The sequence below is a fragment of the Trachurus japonicus genome, chromosome 19 (genome assembly GCF_045865225.1).
Source record: "Trachurus japonicus isolate A0001 chromosome 19, Traja_1.0".
Taxonomy (NCBI): Eukaryota; Metazoa; Chordata; class Actinopteri; order Carangiformes; family Carangidae; genus Trachurus; species Trachurus japonicus.
This window is the reverse complement of record NC_140925.1, coordinates 1,609,673-1,628,609: the sequence shown is the minus strand read 5'-3', so window position 1 is coordinate 1,628,609 and position 18,937 is coordinate 1,609,673. Positions and strand designations below refer to the sequence as shown.

Sequence of the window (18,937 nt, the reverse complement as noted above, 5' to 3'; positions counted from 1 at the left end):
ACATACATTACAGTAGTAACACTGGCCCACATATCCAAGAGAGAAAAAGAAAAAGTGCGGGGAGTGAAATAAATAGTTTAAAATACTCATAAGACAAGTTCAAATAAAAAACATACAAAAAAACTATTAAAAAAACATACTAAAAAACTAAATCTGTACAATCAGATTGTCATCTACATCATCTACATCAAAGAACATGTGTAAGACAACTCCGATGTACAGCAGTTATAAAATAAAATAACATAAAAAGAATAAAATAAGAGGGTAAAACAAGTGAAAATGACAACGAGAGACCCTATTACTCTACATTCCTCTTCCTTCTTCCTCCTTCTCTTCTTCCGCCACCACCTCCTCCTCTTTTTCCTCCTCTCCTCCTCTACCTCCTCCCCTGTTTCCTCCCCCCTCCCCTCCTGTTGGTTTGTTTTCCTCCTCCTCTCGAGCACATGAGATTCAATGTGACCAGGCGGTGGGAGGGAGGGGTGAGGGGGGCGGAGACCGAGGCTTCTGATTGGACGAAAGTAGGTCAAGCCTGCCCACTCATGTGACCCAGCATTCCTCTCTGCAGTGTGTGTGTGTGCTGTTCAAATACATGAATGGAAACTGAGGTTAAGGTTCAATATAAACTCTGATGTTCAGACAATAAAAATCATCATAATTTAATTCTAATGTTGTTTGGTTTTTATAGTTTATCAAACTGAGACTAAACTCCAGTTGATCGAGGCTACAGATGTGAACAGATGTGTTGATGTGTTGATTCTTCAGTTCTGACTCACACACTCTCAGATTTAACATTAAAAACAGGAAAATGATCATTGTATTATTATGATCTATTGATGCTCTGTTAGAATAAGGATGACAAGTAGGTTAATCTCTACATTAGCCTTTTATTGCAGGCTACAGGTCTATAATGAATCAGACTGAACGGTGAGTTATAAATGTCCTGTAGAGGAGGAGGAGGAGGAGGAGGAGGAGGAGGAGCTCGGTTTGACGTCACCAGTCCTCCGTTCTCACACATGGATCAGTGATCGGTTGGTCTGCAGCCCGGTGCTCACGGACTCAGTCTCTTCTCTGCCGAATCTGCTTTGAAGAACAGTTTTTTTTCTGTTTCTCCTCTTCTCCTCTTCTCCTCTGCTCCTCTTCTCCCCGGCGCAGGGAGCTGTTGTGGTGCTGTTGTGTTATTGTTGTGTTGAGGTGTTGTGTTATTGTGGAGAAGATGTCCCAGCTGCACCGACCGCCGCTGGCCCCCCCGGGCTTCCTGCCCCCGGCCGCTCACGGAGTCCTGAAGTCTCTGCTGGAAAACCCGCTGAAGCTGCCGCTGCACCATGAAGGTGAATGACGCACTCATTAATAGACTTATATTGATTGATTAATTGATTGATTAATTTATTGATTGATTGATTGAGTTGCTGCAGCGCTGGTTGTTAATGTTGAGGTTAATGTTGGAGGATGAAGCGCCCCCCCTGTTGTTTCCACAGTATTTATAGAAATTAAATCATCATTAAACATAATATCCATCTGTTTAGTTGTGTTTTTATCTGCTTTTATTAACTCTAGTTGTGATTCTGCTGCAAAACTCGGGGCTGTTCAAAGATTTTTTATATTTTATCACATAAGATGAAGAAAAAGTGGAAAATATTCATGTTTAATCATCATTAAACATAATATCCATCTGTTTAGTTTAGTTTTTATCTGTTTTACTTAACTCTAATTGTGATTCTGCTGCAACTGCAGATTGAAAAACTCAAAGATGTTTAATATTTTATCACATGAGATGAAGAAAAGTGGAAAATATTCATGTTTAAGTTTTAAATGATTAATTATTTGATTAATAGTTTCAGACTTGGACTCTATGAGTTGACTATAATTGATTATTTGAGCGGTTTGAGGATGTGACCTTGTGTCCTGATGGACCTGAACACATCACCACCAGTCTGGTTGTTGAGGAGCTGGAGGTTTTTTCTTCCTGTGCTTTAATCTTTTAAAGGATTTGAGTTAAAAAATAAACAAACAGAATTTCCTTCAAAAGTCACGTTGATTAAATCTGTTTGTTTCCTAAAGAACTTGTCAGTTACAACAAGTCAACTGGACTGAGTTTTTTGTTCTTTGAAGGCATTTCGCCCCCTTACCCTATATAGTCTTTTGCCTTTCACCTGGACAATGAGAATTTGTACAGACAAAGAGAAGTCGTGTTGTTGCTTCTTTTTCTTTTTCCTCTGAGATCTGAAGGTTTTAGCTGAAATGTCTCGTTGTTTCAGCCTGTTGTTAGACTGTATTGATTCCTGTGGGAGACGTCCAGCTGTCCAGCCAGAGGTCAAAGGTCAAGAGCTGATAGAAGAGCTGGTCAAGTCAAGGCCCCCCATCGCTGCTGTTGTCACAGAGTTTTACCCATAATTCAATCTGCCCCACGATGCTGACTGTTGTTTACTTTTGTAGATGTTGCTATCGTTGCAGAGCTAACGTTAGTCTCAGGGGTCAGAGGTCACCTGAGTGTTTCTAGTTGTTGATGTCACTGATTAGTTCTCACATTAAGGATAAAAGGACCGATCTTTGTCCCGATCTCTTTGTCCGATCCACTCGGAAGGAGAGATCGTAAATAATGAACATGTTTGCGACTCGACATCCTGTAGTGTGTGTTGTGTTAAAATGGAGGCTCTGCCTTTTATTTACCTGTTGCCATGGTGACTCGCAGTATCGTGGCCAGAGTGCACAGCCTCCAACTCGCGCTGTAACGCGTTCCCGCCGTCTCGATTACTTTTTCCATCGTCGTTTTGTGTTTTTGGGTGTTTTTTCAGACAGTAATAGGAAAACAACCACCACCATTGCATCTTCCTGTTCGTCCGCCATGTTTGTTTACACTGAAGTCACGTTCGAACCAAGGGGGCAGTCTGAGAAGTGAAGTCACTTCCTCGTTCAACAAACTGCAATCCCCTCTTCTTCCTCTGGGGGCTGGTGTCAGAAAGCAGCATTCTCCATACACCCCCATGTTAAAATCACCCACTTTACATCCTCAATAAACATGTTAAAAGCCTGGTGTCAGAACGTTTTCTGGTCTCAACCGATAGTTTCTACCCCCACACACACTCTGAGGGGGGTTTAACTCTACCGTTTGACCGTTATTAGGTTAAAACTCTGAGGGGTTTAACTCTACCGTTTTACTGTTTACTGCTCCGTGGACAGCTGCTTGGAGGCCGGTGGGCGGGTTCTCGGCCGGCCAATCCAACATGGAGCTGTTCAGGCCGCCATGTTGGAGTCACAAAAACGACTCCCCAAAACCAATGGGTGACGTCACGGATGCTACGTCCATTCTTTTTACAGTCTATGATTCGAGCGTGAAGAACCCGAAACTCTGCTGTAGAGTCGGTTAGTGTGTGGTGTGCGATCTGTCTTTTGTTATCATCAAGTGTGTGTTCTCCTAATCTGTGAAGGTTTGAAGAATCCTGTAGTTGTGTGTTTTTGTTTGCACTGACCCGGTTGTTCCCTCCGTCCCTCAGCCTTCCCCAAGGAGCAGCAGAAGGAGAAGGAGAAGGAGAAGGCTCTGGAGGAGGAGCACAGCGCCCCCCAGTCGGCCTTCCTGGGCCCCACGCTGTGGGACAAGATGCTTCCCTACGACGGAGACTCCTTCCAGCTGGAGTACATGGACCTGGAGGAGTTCCTGTGTGAGAACGGCATCTCGTCCAGCCCCTCGCACCCCCACCCCCACCCCCACCACCCCCACGGCCACCACCACCATCACCATAGCAACAACCACCACCACCACCACCACGACCAGCACCAACCGCCTCGCCAGCCGCCCCTCCTGCCCCCGGCCGCGCCCTCGCCGGTCGCCGCGGTGATGGACCTCAGCAGCCACGCCTCCACCTCCATAAACACAGGCGACATGTCCCCGAACTGTCTCCACGGCAGCCCGGCCCGACCAGGTAGGCCTTTAGAAACACCTAGAAACATCTGCAAACATCTAGAAACATCTAGAAACATCTCAGAACATCTAGAAACATCTAGAAACATCTGCAAACATCTACAGACATCTGGAAACATCTGCAAACATCTAGAAACATCTGCAAACACCTAGAAACATCTGCAAACATCTGAAAACATCTAGAAACATCTACAGACACCAACATCTACAAACATCTAGAAACATCTGCAAACATCTAGAAACATCTGCAAACATCTAGAAACATCTGCAAACACCTACAGACACCAACATCTGCAAACACCAACATCTGGAAAACATCTAGAAACATCTACAAATACCAACATCTGGAAAACATCTACAAACATCTACAAACACCAACATCTGCAAACACCAACATCTGGAAAACATCTAGAAACATCTACAAACACCAACATCTGCAAACACCAACATCTGGAAAACACCTAGAAACATCTACAAACACCAACATCTGCAAACACCAACATCTGGAAAACATCTAGAAACATCTACAAACACTAATATCTACAAACATCTAGAAACATCTGCAGACATCTCATAACGTCTACAAACACCAACCTCTGGAAAACATCTAGAGCAAACATCTAGAACATCTGGAGAACATCTGTAAAATCTACAAACATCTCAGAACGTCTACAAACATCAACATCTACTAACATCTAGAAACTAGAATCTAGAATCTGTAAACATCTAGAAACATTTTTAAACGTCTAGAAATATTTAAAAACATCTGCAAACATCCCAGAATGTCTACAAACATCTGTAAACATCGTAAAGCATCTCAAAACAACTACAAACACCAACATCTGCAAACATTTGCAAACATCTACAAACATCTAGAAACATCTCATAACATTTGCAAACATCTGCAAGCATCTAGAACATCTAGAAACATCTGCAAACACCCCAGAATGTCTACAAACATCTGTAAACACCGTAAAACATCTCAAAACAACTACAAACACCAACATCTACAAACATATAGACACATCTGCACATCTCAAAACATCTGTAAACATCTACAAACATCTCAGACCTCCTCCACTTGTCGCTCCATCAGCTCAGTGAGTTGATGTTCGACCACGTTCACTGACAAAGGTGCAGAGACTCTGCAGGTGAAGCTTCATTTAACTCCAGCTGATAAAACACGGCGTCGTCTGCGTAGAGGTGGAAGTTCTCAGGAACTCCACCTAAACACTGACCTAAAAAAAAACCCGATCAGTCTTTGCTGCACACTGCAAAAACTTTACGTATATCTTACCAAGAATATTTGTCTTATTTCTAGTCAAAGCAAATCTCTTTCCACTTAAAATAAGACTCATCACATTAAAAAAGCAGCTTGTTTTTAGACACTTTTACTTCTTTCAAGCAGATTTTCACTTGAAATAAGTAGAAAAATCTGACAGTGGAGCAAGTTTTTCTTTCTTATTACAAGCACAAAAAAAACTTGCTTTCACTGGCAGATTTTTCTACTTATTTCAATTGAAAATGAGTTTGAAACAAGTGAAAATGATCTAAAAACAAGTTAATTTTTAGGTGATGAGTCTTATTTTAAGTGGAAAGAGATTAGTTTTGACTAGAAATGAGACATTTTGACAAGAAATAAGACAAATATTCTTGGAAAGATTTTCAGTTTTTGCAGTGCAGACTGATCGATAGGATCAATATCTAAATCAGGTGGCACACGTCCAGTTCAGGAGAAGAGAGAGGACACGTTAACGTCCCAGAGTTTCAGTCTCAGCTGCTTCGTGACGGACGACAGTCAGGAGGCGTTCAGGGACTTCACCACAGCCGTAGGAAAAAAAAAAAACATTCAACACGTCGAGTCACGTCATCATGTAAAGAAAAGAAGTGAACGACGTAAAATAAAGTTTCATATAATAAAGCCGATATAACTATAGATTCATGCTGATTATCGGTTGATTATTGATTATTTGAGCTGTGTGACGTCGTCTGCAGCTTCACTCTGCTGCACAGAGGTCAAAGGTCCAAATCCGTCTCGTTACGGTGAAACGCTGAAGAACAGGGGAAAGGTGAAGAGCTCAGGTGTGACCTCACAAAGGGAGGGGGCGGGGCCTGTGTGTGTGTCTGTCTGTGTGTGTGTGTGTGTGTGTGTGTGTGTGTGTGTGTCTGTGTCTGTGTGTCTGTGTGTGTGTGACAGTTACTCACTCCATGATCCACATGTGTATAGAGAAAGAAAACAAGTGGTTCTCTCCCAGCATGCACTGACATGTGACTGGACTCAGTGTGTGTTTGTGTGTGTGTGTGTGTGTGTTTTTGTGTGTTAGTGAGTGTGTGTGTTAGTGAGTGTGTTAGTGAGTGTGTGTGTGTGTGTGTGTGTGTGTGTCTGTGTGTGCGTGCCTGTCTCTGCATGAGCTCAGCGTTTTAAGAACATAGTGTTCTCTGCAGAAGTAGGCCATGTGACTCGACTCATTGGTGTGCGTGTGCGTGCATGTGTCTGTGTGTGTGTGTGTCTGTGTGTGTGTGTGTGTGTGTGTGTGTGTGTGTGTGTGTGTGCGTGTCCTGCCCCTGCATGAGATCAGCGTTTTAAGAACATAGTGTTCTCTCCAGAAGTAGGTCAGGGGGTGGCAACCTCACATCCACACACACACACAAGTTTCCAAGTCTGTATTTACACTCAACTAAAAATACACACACACAGACACACACACACACACACACACACACACAGACACACACACACACACACACACAGACACACACACACACATAGACAGCTCCAGTGAGTGTGAGTCAGACCGTGAGACTCAGGTCTTCAGGTTTTGGAGGATCAATGATCAGCTGATCAGTGATCAAACACTCGGCTTCAAACAGGAAGTCGATCCTCCTCACGCTCCTTCGCTCTGATTGGCTGCAGTCAGAGTAACTAGCTGTGACATCATAACTGCTGCAGGTGTGTGTCCAGATGTTGGACAGACCAGACTCGTCTTCAGATCAGAAACATATCGACACACACGGTGAAGTTTCTGGGTTTCCCGTGGAGCCGAACCTCGCCGCGCCCTCACTGCAAAAACTCAAAATCTTTCCCAGAATATTTGTCTTATTTCTTGTCAAAATGTCTCATTTCTAGTCAAAACTAATCTCTTTCCACTTAAAATAAGACTCATCACCTAAAAATGAACTTGTTTTTAGATCATTTTCACTTGTTTTAACATTTTCACTTGAAATGAGTAGAAAAATCTGCCAGTGAAAGTCAAGTTTTTTGTGCTTAGAATAAGAAAGAAAAACTTGCTCCACTATCAGATTTTTTCTACTTATTCCAAGTGAAAATCTGCTTGAAAGAAGTAAAAAGTGTCTAAAAACAAGCTGCTTTTTAATGTGATGAATCCTATTTTAAGTAGAATGAGATTTGTTTCGACTAGAAATGACATTTTGACTAGAAATAATACAAATATTCATGGTAAAGATTTTGAGTTTTTGCAGTGCTCGTCTAAATTTAGCCGAGTTGTAATTCTTATCGACGGTGAGATCTGGAATATTTGTTTCCCCTGGAGGCCTCGAGGGGAAACAAACATTCCAGATCTCACCATCGATAGGAGGCAGGAGGAGCCGGGGTCGCCCAGGGGTCAAACATCCACTTCCTGTTGGCCGGGTGGAGTCGCTGCTCAACCTGAACTGTTTCCTCTTCGCTCTGTTTGATTCTCTTTGAGCTCCCACTTCCTGTCCGACACTTTATTTACTAAAACCAGCGTGTGGAGAAGAATTGGCCCATTGCCATAATCCCTATAGTCATAGCAGTAGGTTTGTTACCTTTAATTGTCGGTGCAAGCTATTTTTAGAACGGCGGAGCAGAGCCGTGAGCTGCTCAGAGCTACGCTACGGAGGCTCATTATGGGATGTCTTGGTTTCAAACTCATCAAACTCATCAAATACACAATCCAACAACTCCACAACGCTCTGGTGGACAAGTTGTGAGCTGCACATTCACCACGCTATGAGATAATAACACAACGTTACTACACAGAGTTGTTTTAGAGGGAAATGCAGAGACTGTTGATGAAAAACTGTCCCTGAAGGCAACGCGCATCAGTGGTTTGGCATGCATTTCCCTCTAAAACAACTCTGTGTGGTAACGTTGTGTTATTATCTCATAGCGTGGTGAATGTGCAGGTCACAACTTGTCCACCAGAGCGTTGTGGAGTTGGAGCTGCATTGATTAATGTAATCGATTAGAAATCAAAGCCTGTGTGAGTTCTTTCAGCATCAATAATCAGCTGCATCAGGAACTACGACCCAGCAGCTCACACACACACACACACACACACACACACACACACTTAAGTCGTTGATTCCTCCATCGTTGCACATTGGGCTGGTTGTGACATCACAAAATACAGGAAGTCCCGACAGCTGTGTTTTTTTTAAAGCTTTTATTTTGAAGGGCTGATCCAGGAGAAGAGCTCTAGTAACAACAGGTTGGGGCGTCAGCCAGTCAGAGGAGAGGAGGCTCACACACACACACACACACACACACACACACACAGCTGCTTTAACCTCCGTGTGTGTCTCCACCTGGTGGCCTGCAGCCTCGTCCTCTGATCAATGCACTGCAAAAACTCAAAATCTTTCCAAGAATATTTGTCTTATTTCTTGTCAAATGTCTCAATTTTAGTCAAAACTAATCTCTTTTCACTTAAAATAAGACTCATCACCTAAAAATTAACTTGTTTTTAGATCATTTTCACTTGTTTCAAACAAATATTCACTTGAAATAAGTAGAAAAATCTGCCAGTGAAAGCAAGTTTTTTGTGCTTGTTATAAGGAAGAAAAACTTGCTCCACTATCAGATTTTTCTACTTATTTAAAGTGGAAAATCTGCTTGAAAGAAGTAAAAAGTGTCTGAAAACAAGCTGCTTTTAATGTGATGAGTCTTATTTGAAATATAATTAGATTTATTTTGACTAGAAACGACATTTTGACTAGAAATAAGACAAATATTCTTGGTAAGATTTTGAATTTCTGCAGTGTGACCGATCACTGAAGGATCAATGTTCTCCCATGACGACTGTTGTTCCTCTTGTTGTTATGACAACTATATTAAACATGACTCCTCCCCCTCCTCCTCCCCCCTCAGGTCTCTCTGGATCCAGAAACACCCCCAGTCCCATCGACCCGGACTCGATCTCGGTGCCGGTGGGCTACGAGCCCGACCCGGCCGACCTGGCCCTGTCCAGCGTTCCGGGCCAGGAGATGTTCGATCCGCGGAAACACAAGTTCTCTGCCGAGGAGCTGAAGCCGCAGCCCATGATCAAGAAGGCCCGCAAGGTCTTCATGCCCGACGACCTGAAGGTAACTTGGAGCCGGTTCTTCTGAGCCACACCTGAACGCATCACAGCAACACACAATTACTTGATTTCACAATTTCACAATTAATCGCGGTATTAAAGCGATAGTAGCATTTTTTTTACAAGTGGGGTTGTATGATCTACAAATAGCCCCAAAGTACTTTAATTGCAGTAGAAGACTCTCTGCACTCCTCCCGTTAGCAACGCCAGCCCATAATAGCCCTGCCCACAGATTTACAACATACAGTGTTGTGAATGGACCCAAAGAAACGGCCTATTTTCACGGCCTAAAAGAGGTTTTACCTGAAAATAAATACACAGTTCCATTGTTCACTATAAAATAATTTTTTCCAGCCCTTCAAAGTGCAGGAAAAGCACAGTTTTTATTTGGACCTAACCAACTGCTGATCGGCGGGCGCTAACCCTGGGCGGAGGGATACGTGAGTTGGTTAGGTCCAAATGAAGACTGTGTTTTTCCTGCACTGCAATTAAAGTACTTAGGGGCTATTTGTAGATCATACAACCCCACTTTAAAAAAATGCTACTATCCCTTTAAGCGCCACAATTAATTCATCGCAAAGATTCCTAAATACCGCCACTTTCCAAAAAAAAGAGATTATGTATGAACCGTGTCGGCAGATGTGGCGCCAAAGCAAAGATAAACGCACAGATACTGGTCCATTTAACTAACGTAGCATTGAATTGGTAGGAAAAATGTTAGAGTGCCATTTGTAATTTAAAAAAAACCCATTAAAATTAACTTAAACATTTGGTATCGATGACACTGCCCCTGGCGGATTAATAACTGGTCATATTTTAATAGATATTTAAAATATTTTATAATTAGTTATGTATATTTTAACTATATTTGATTTTTCCATTAATGGTGTTGTGAAATTAATTGACACTGGGATGTTTGACCACTAGGGGGCAGAAACACTCGTTTTTTCAAATCTCTTCATCAATCAAACACATTCAGACACCGACTCATAAATGTTAAGCATCATCAGCGCCACATGAGGCACTTCATGAATTAATAATTAATTATTAGTTACTGTAAATGACCGAGTAAATCAAACTGTCAAAGTTTAATCACTGATTAAAATCTCTGACTGTGTTTTCATTTTCAAACAGATTCATTTTTGAAATTCATGTTTTTAATTTGATACAAGTGATTCACTTATTGACTGGTTTTATTCATATTCATTCATTTATTTTTCAATTCAATCTACCAAACTATATGTTATGTATTTTATTTTATTTACATGATCATATCTCAGTTCATATCTACTGGTTTCAGACCCGAACCAGTAGATATGAACTAAGAGGGACTCATGTGTATACAAAAGCAAAAGTACGAACAAATGTGAAACAAAGATGTTTATCAATTACAGGAGTCAATCAATGGAATAATCTAGAATTAGAAATCAAACTGTGCAACACACTTAATAGATTCAAAAAGTTATTTAAAAATAATATCATTAATAAATATAAAACTGATTTATAAATACCAGTGTGCTTATAAACTGCTGTATGTAGAATATGCAGGGTTTTTTTTTTTTCTTTAAATTGAGTGAACAGAACATGTTAATTTAAGAAGGGTAGGCAAAATCAGCTGATGCTTCAGCCTAACCCTTTTCGGTCAAAGTGAATTGTTTTGCTTGTTGTGTTTTTGTTCTGATTTGTTTTGTTTTGTATTTATACCTTTATATTTGCCTATTGTATTTGTTTTTATGAGACCGAAATAAATCAAACTATAAATAAACTAAAACTAAATTTTAAGACTTCTAACAGCTGACCGAGGACTGAGTCTGCCTCCTTGTTCACGTGTCGTCTCTCTCTCCTTTCCGTCCTTCGAGCAGGACGACAGGTACTGGGCGCGGCGGCGGAAGAACAACGTGGCGGCGAAGCGCTCGCGGGACGCGCGGCGGCTCAAGGAGAACCAGATCGCCATCCGGGCCGGCTTCCTGGAGAAGGAGAACTCGGCTCTGAGGCAGGAAGTGGCCGACCTGAGGAAGGAGCTGGGCCGCGCCAAGAACGTCCTCGCCAAGTACGAAGCACGGCACGGCCCGCTGTGAAGACACACACACACTAAAACACACACCAAAACACACACACCAAACACACACACTCAGAATGATGGCCCCGCCCCCTCCCGACCTTTCACCTAAACAAAAACAAGCCTCAAAAACTTTTAAACTTTGACACAAAGACTCGAAGCAGGAGGAAGCGTTTGTTCTGGGAACTACTTTCTGCGGCGGATTGATCCACGTTTTGTGTTTTGTGTTGTTTTTGTTCCTGGTGTTGAAGCCCTTTCATCTTTTTTTTTCTTTTTTTTTTTTTTTTTTTAAACGTTCCTGGTTTCCTTGGTAACGTTTTGTCACCCGTTTCCACGGCAACCGTCACCCAGCAGAAGGAGAAACTCCACCTGTACATACAGTACCTGCTGCCTCCGCTCTGTATATGAATGTTTACCGACTCGTCTGCTCGTCTCTGATTCGTCGATGGATCGTTACTGTCACCTGGTCCAGGACGGCTCTGCAGTGGGTTTTTTTTTTTTTTTTTTTTTAATGAACTTTATAAACAGAAATATGAATGAAGGTGACCTCATCACGTCTCGATGATGCGTTCACTGACTCTGCCCTCAAAAAAAAAAATGCCAAGAAAATGTTTGATCAGCAACAAACACAAATCGGTTGTTTTTCTACGACTCAGAGGAACCCAAAGAAGTCGACTGTGGCTTTGTGTGTCTGTGTGTGTGTCTGTGTATGTTAGTGTGTGTGAGTGTGTATGTGAGTGTGTGTGTGTGTGGCGCCACCTGCTGACGACAGAGAGTCACTGCAGCTGGAACTGAGTTTGACTTCTCAGACACTACAGATTAAATCATCTGATCAGCTTTTATATTCAGTTTTATTGTAATAAATAATCAAACCTGGATCTACAGAAACATTTTCTGTTTTCTCTCCATCCGTTTTCTTTGTCTCCATAGTCGACCGTTTTTTTTTCATCCTCTTCAGTAAAACAAGAAATATTCATTTTTATTGTCATGTTTTTTTTTTTGTTTTTATTCTGGATGTTTGAAAAGGTTTTAAATGTCGTTGGTGCAGAGGTGAAACAACATCCCACATGTTGATGATTCTCTGTAGAAACCAAACTTCAGTGCAATAGACGGTCCTTTAAGGCTTTGTCTGGGTGGAGAGCAGCGCCCCCCGGTGGCCGAGTGAGACATGAATGTAAATCTGACTGAGTGGTGTCGTCTTCTACTGTGGAACCACTTTTAGACTCTTTACTACAGACCAAAACAAACAGTATATACTAAAGGATATATTGATATATTAAAGGTTTTAATGTTTATACAGAGATATTCTTCTTGTTCTTTTGTACAGTCTGTTTCCTACATAGATAATATTTCCTGTGTATTTTGGAAAGGTTACATTACTATGAGCCGTATATTACAGTAACACACACACATGCATATATATATATAGATATATATATAGATATAAATATATATTATATTCAGAAATAGTACCAAAACGTGCCCAAACCGGTCTGGGCCATGCATGGGCATTAAAATCCTCCAAGGTTCGTTTTTCCTTTCCCCCCCCTTTGTAGTTGAAATACCTCAAACAGTCCTACAGTTTCCTGGCTCAGCGCAGCCTGAATGTATCGTCCCGACCTGAAGCACTTGTTCCTTTATTCCTCCTCCCTCTCTGTGTCGGCTGTGATTGTTCAGCTCCTTCAGAGCCGCTGCAGCTCTGTGACCTTTGACGAAGTGTTCAAAGATTTTTTTTTTCCTATATTTGTCCTCGATTATGTTTCTCATGATCAAAATGATAATGAATAAATAAAAAAGTAAAACAAAACAAAAAATCCAGCCTGGCTCAGTCTTTTCTTTCTTGTCTTGTCTGAAGAAGTCAATGAACTTAAATGTATAAAAACAAGCTGCATTTTATTCATGTGCAGATTAATTCATTAAACTCTCTTCTATTCCTCTTCTTTTGTCTTTTATTTTGAAGAGTGGTAACACTTTACAATAAGGGTCCCTTAATTAACGTTAGTTAGTACATTATTAAGCATTAATATATAAACTAATGTGTTAATTAATGCTGAGTAATGCATACATAATGATAACTAATTACATTATTCAACTTTTAAATTTATTAACTAACTTTGAGTAGTAAACATTAATTAACTGCTTATTAATAGGCTATACTAATTAATGTGTTCCCTAATCCTAAGTAATACATAATAATGATTGTTAATATATGTGTAAACAGTTAATTAATGCTTAATAATGTACTAACTAACATTAATTAAGGGATCCTTATTGTAAAGCGTTACGTGATCCATGAGATACTCTATGGATCTTATAGGCCAGTGTTGTTTGTCTTTGACAAGGATGTAGGTTTATATCAAGTAAACTTTATTATTTAGACTTAAAAAAAAAAAGGAAACAAACACACATAACATTTTAAACATAAACATTTTAAACAATGGGTTCCTTCTGGGCTCTGATTGGCTCTGATTGACTGCCCCATGATGATGTTTTATAAAGCTCAGTCCATTCACTTGTATTAGTTCATGGGGCAGCTCTGCCACATCCAATATGGCGCCAACAGCGATGGGATGTATAGGCTGCTGTGCTTCTCTGGGAACGAGGAAGCAGACAGTTGCTCTTCTCAACCACAGAACCAGGACCATGAATCCTACATAGTGGAGCTCTAAGGTTCAATGTGCATCTGGACATTTTTCTGTTATACTTGGGTTGTAATGTGGTTGCATCATCATAACACGGTGTAGTTACTGAAATAAAGATGTGCTTTTGCAACATTGATGGAAATACAAAAATTATATTTATTCACAAAGAAATTTACAAAAGAAAATTGGGAAATGCTTGTGTGACGTAGGGATGGTTGTTACTAACAAGATCATTTCAGTTGAGTTTGGCTTCAGTCTGTTTCTCTTCTTTATGACTCGACTGTGTGTCTGTCTGATCTTGTACTAATCCTACCTATACCTCACGCTCCCTGGTTGTCAATCTATGAAACTATCACAACAATGCGCACAAAAACTCTGCATTACTGTAACTCTGCTGAATATGAAAAAGCATCAAGTAGTAGAAAGTGTTTGTAGTAAGTCCAGTGTCGACCAGCAGGGGGCAGCAGCTCCACAGCAGCAGAGCCTCAGGACAGACAGAGGGTTGAAACAGGAGGAAGAAGAATCTGCTGCGAAAATATAAAAGTCCTAAAGTTTGTTGTGTCTGGAGGCATAGATGTTTGTCCTCAGATAGATAGATAGATAGATAGATGGATGAATGGACGGACGGACGGACGGACGGACGGACAGACGGACAGACAGACAGATAGATAGATCCCTTAAACTCAGAGTTCAAACTGCTCCCATCCGGCCGAAGATTCAGAGTTCCCAGGATGAGCCGGGAATTTTTTAAAAGAAATCCTTTATTCCTCAGGCTATACGAGCTCTGAATATGTTAGAGGACTGTTGTTGTCTATGCTTGTTTTGCACAACATTCAGTTTGTTTCTTGTTTCTGTATTTTGTGTGTATGCTGTGGAGCGCTTTGATTGTCTTATGCTTTGTTGTCTTGGAGAGGCCGAAGACAAATTTCCACTACGGTGGACAATAAAGTCTTTCTATTCTATTGGGTGTTTCTCATCAGAGGAGAAGCTGTGGATTCAATAAATCTGAAACTTTGTTTGAATGTTCTAATAATTAGTTTGAGCAGCAGCTCAGTTCAGTTCAGTTCGGTTCAGCTCGCTCCGATCAGTCATGACACTCCACAAATAAAATGATAATCAGCTTTGTGCGTCCGTCCCGTCTAAAAATATCCTGCTGCTCGGTTCAGACAGATGCTGCAGCTTCATCGTCTGATTCGTCAGATCGATGAATAAAACACCCAGTGTCACGTTCCTCCTACGACCTCAGTCCTGATCCTGATCCTCATCCTGTCTGGTCTCACACCAACACCCCACCACGCTGTTGTTGTCATTATCATTATGTAAGACCATTTTCTCAAAGTGAGCGGACCAGATCAGGATGTTCTGATGTTTTTAGAGCTGCTCAAAAAAATAAAATCTGGGCTGCATGAAAAAAAAACCCATAAAGATCATAAACATGATGAAAAAAAACTGTTTTTACATGAGATCAGAAATATTTTTATTTTAGGACACATTAAAACCTGAACTCTGAACTTTAAAGCTGTTAATTTACAACCAAATAAACCTCTAGCGTCAGAGCTCGCTGTGTGTTATCCTGCAGAAACTTGGATTTTATTCTTTTACTTCTTCATTTAAAAGGTTTTTAGGCATCAAAATGTTTCTACATGTTTTCAGATCAAGGGGTAAAAAACACATTTTCAGAGGAATTAAAAAAGGTTGTGTTTAAGTCTCACACTAAACAAACATGAACTTAAACTAGTTGTTAATGTTCGCCTAATGTCAGAATAGAATGACATTAAAAAGAGTTTTAAATAACAAACACCACGGTTCAGCTTCCAGTTTTTATTAAAGGGGATAAATAAAGTTTTATTTAATGCACATTTTAAAACTCTGGTCACATTGATATTTTACACAAGAAAAGATTAAAGAAAGAAAACAATCAAACAATATGCTGAGATGATTTCAAAGTAAAATAACCTCCGTTTTAGGGTTTGGTCAACAAAAGACTGGAGTTGAACCTTGTTTGACTCGGACATTTCATTCACAGAGGTAAATAATGAAGCTTTAGTGGACATTTGAAACCAGATCATAGATCATTTAGACTCTGGTGTGTTAGAGTTTGTCTGTTTATACACTGTAGTTGAAAAGAGAAGTAGATCTTAGGAACTGATCGGATTGATCCTCATCAGCAGATTTACAGTGTTTTCTGTCCAAACTCTTCTAATGAAGTCAACGAGCCTCACAGCACCATGACGATCACCATGACGACCACCATGACGTCCAGAGGTCCAGTCTGGATCAGATCTGACGTCACAAGTCGGTTTAGCACCACCACATCTCAGCCTGGTGACAACCTGAGGCTTACGTAACCCCCCCGACAGACAAAAAAACAGCACAACAAATACATAATACATGTGCCTAATACTCTGGGTGGTCACTGTATAATCCACAAACATAAAATATGGAGGAGGGGGGGGGCTGTGCACTTCATATTATGGATGGATGTGTTGCTCAGCTGGCTGAGTGCTGCTGTTTTATGTAAGGGGATTTGTCCCAGTGAGGCCTCCGTGGCACGAGTCCTCTAAAGACTCTGGATCATCATCTGCCACTCGGTGCCAGAGCCAATCAGCTGAGAGGATGGCCTGACGTTGGGGGGAGGGGCCTTTTTTTTTGGTTGCAGAGGATTTTCTCATTTCAGGAAGGAAGAGAGATTAGGCCAGTTTGCATTTTTGGTTTTTGCCATCAGATCAGATCTGCTGAAGTTTTTCCTCACAGGTTTACACAAATATCAGCGAACTGAGACGATTCTGACCTTCAACCTTCAACCTTCAACCTTCAACCTCCAACTTTCAACCTTTAACCTCCAACCTTTAACCTCCAACCTTCAACCTCCAACCTTCAACCTTCAACCTCCAACCTTCAACCTTTAACCTCCAACCTTCAACCTTCAACCTTCAACCTTCAACCTTCAACCTCCAACATTCAACCTGCAATACTGAATCTCCAACTTGTAACCACCATCTTTGTTCTTCCAACCTTCAACACCAAATCTCAAACCTCCTTTGTGTGCGACTTCCACCTGTCTGACTTAAAAACCAGTCAAAGAAACTAAATGAACCTGCTCATTGTCATTGTTATAATAAAGAAATACATACAACTTTGTAATATGTTCCTATGTTCAAGACACACCCACTCATGTTTTGTCAGAACTCAGATTTCTAAATCTACTGGAGGAATCAGCCTATTTCACTTTCTGATTGTTGAATTACAGTAAAGACCAGAGTTGTGACACAGGATGAAGTTGAAGATTTTCAGACCTCAAGTATTTTTAATTAGCTGCACAGAAAACATGATAACTCACTCAGAGAGAGGCTTGTTTTTTAATCTATAATAACTGAGACAAAATACAACTGATGTGGATGAGAAGTAATTTCACACTGAGGAGCAGAGATCAACACAGCAGGAAGAGCTCAAAGGACAAACTGGACGTCTTCAGTTGTTCTACAAGGTTTTTTGAGACTCGGACTGAGTTTGACCCACGTCTTTTTTTAAAAATGTCTTTTTAATCCAGTGTTTCCTGTTGGAACAAACAGTGGTGGAGAGTGGACGAAGAAGAAGAAGAAGAAGGAGAGTAGGGTCAGAGTGACAGCTACTGTGTAAATGTTGGTTTTTAAACGCTGGACTTTCTCCTGATCAAATGTTCAGATGCTCCCTCACTGTGTCCTCTGCTGAGACCAGAGTCAAAGTCCAGTGTCTCAAGTGTCTCAAGTGTCCCAGAGGACAACTGTAACTGTGGATGGAGGCTGAAGTCCAGGGGGGGTTTGGAGGTTTGGAGGTTTGCTTCTCACCAGGTGTGGTTCACATCTGGAAAATCATGGAGAGAAAAAAATCATTGAGTGATTGACAGCTCAGAGAAAACCTATTAACCAACTACTGAAGTAACAGATTTTTATCTCTGTCGAGTCACTTCTCTTCAAACCACAAAACCTGCTGATATTTAACGTATTGGTGGCGTTTTGTCACTTTTATTGGACTTTATTCATCGTTAATGAGTTTAACCCCTGAAGGTTCAGGTTTCAAACTTGACCTTTGAAACAGCAGCTGATAAAATGAGTTATGAGTTATTCCACCTCTGGATCAGTTCTCAGTGAGTAAAGAAATAAAGTTTGATGCTTAACTCACAACATTTCCTCTAACAACAGCTGTCAATGCTAATGCTAGCTATGAAGCAATAGCAAACCCCACATACAGCTCCTGAAACTGATGTTTCTACGGTTGTGGATGAACTTCAAAACTCAACTTTTAAGCCGCAGTGTCCATAGGAAGACCTTAAAGTATAAATGTATTTCTATTTGACTTATTTGCATCAATCTGTGCATATTTTTATATTAAAAACACACTAAGAAGATTATTCAAACATGTCATCAACAACTGTGATGAAACTTTTAATCCCATTTCAGACACTGTTTGTTTTAATGACATTATATATAATGTATATAACATCACTGTGACATCATGAGCCCATTATAATGCATGTGACTGTGTGAGACGAACAGACGATGACTTCTCTGTGTTGTGAGGATTTTCCCTCCAAACAAACACCATCCATCAAATCTCCTGTTAACACCAACATCTGCTGTCCACCACATCTGTAACCCCCCCCCCCAGAGGCCACTGAAGGGTTAGTCCCACTGTCCAGCATACGTCAAAGGGATGAGCGACGAGCACGCGTCCATCCGTCCATTCATTATTTCCCTGTCTACAGAGGCTTTATGTTATCGGCTCATTTCATCACAGTGATGGAGGGGGGGGGGGGGCTCAGTCAGTCAGGCTGGTTCAGAGGAGCTTAGAGTCTGGGGGTCCAGAGTGTGGGGGGGAGGGGATCAACAGCATCAGACTGCCCGATGGTCTGGTCATGTTTCACATTTATGTCCCTATATCAATACTGATGTTCAAATCAAAATAAACTTTAATGTCCCCGGAGGGAAAATTGGACAAT

At 41.0% G+C, this 18,937-nt stretch overlaps 1 protein-coding gene across 2 annotated transcripts; it reads left to right on the top strand.

The window, feature by feature from the left end:
• The first annotated feature begins 1,029 nt into the window (after positions 1–1,029).
• On the top strand, positions 1,030–12,735 carry hlfb (HLF transcription factor, PAR bZIP family member b). Of its 2 annotated transcripts, none has more exons than XM_085761759.1 (4): positions 1,030–1,328; positions 3,492–3,917; positions 9,048–9,262; positions 11,118–12,735. In XM_085761759.1, the coding sequence occupies exons 1-4, from the start codon at positions 1,214–1,216 to the stop codon at positions 11,334–11,336; spliced, it is 975 nt and encodes a 324-aa protein (XP_085617885.1). In that variant the 5' UTR covers positions 1,030–1,213; the 3' UTR covers positions 11,337–12,735. The 2 variants fall into 2 exon arrangements, with proteins under 2 accessions (XP_085617885.1, XP_085617883.1); XM_085761757.1 differs by having other exon boundaries at positions 1,033–1,328; positions 11,121–12,735.
• The last annotated feature ends 6,202 nt before the right edge of the window (positions 12,736–18,937 follow it).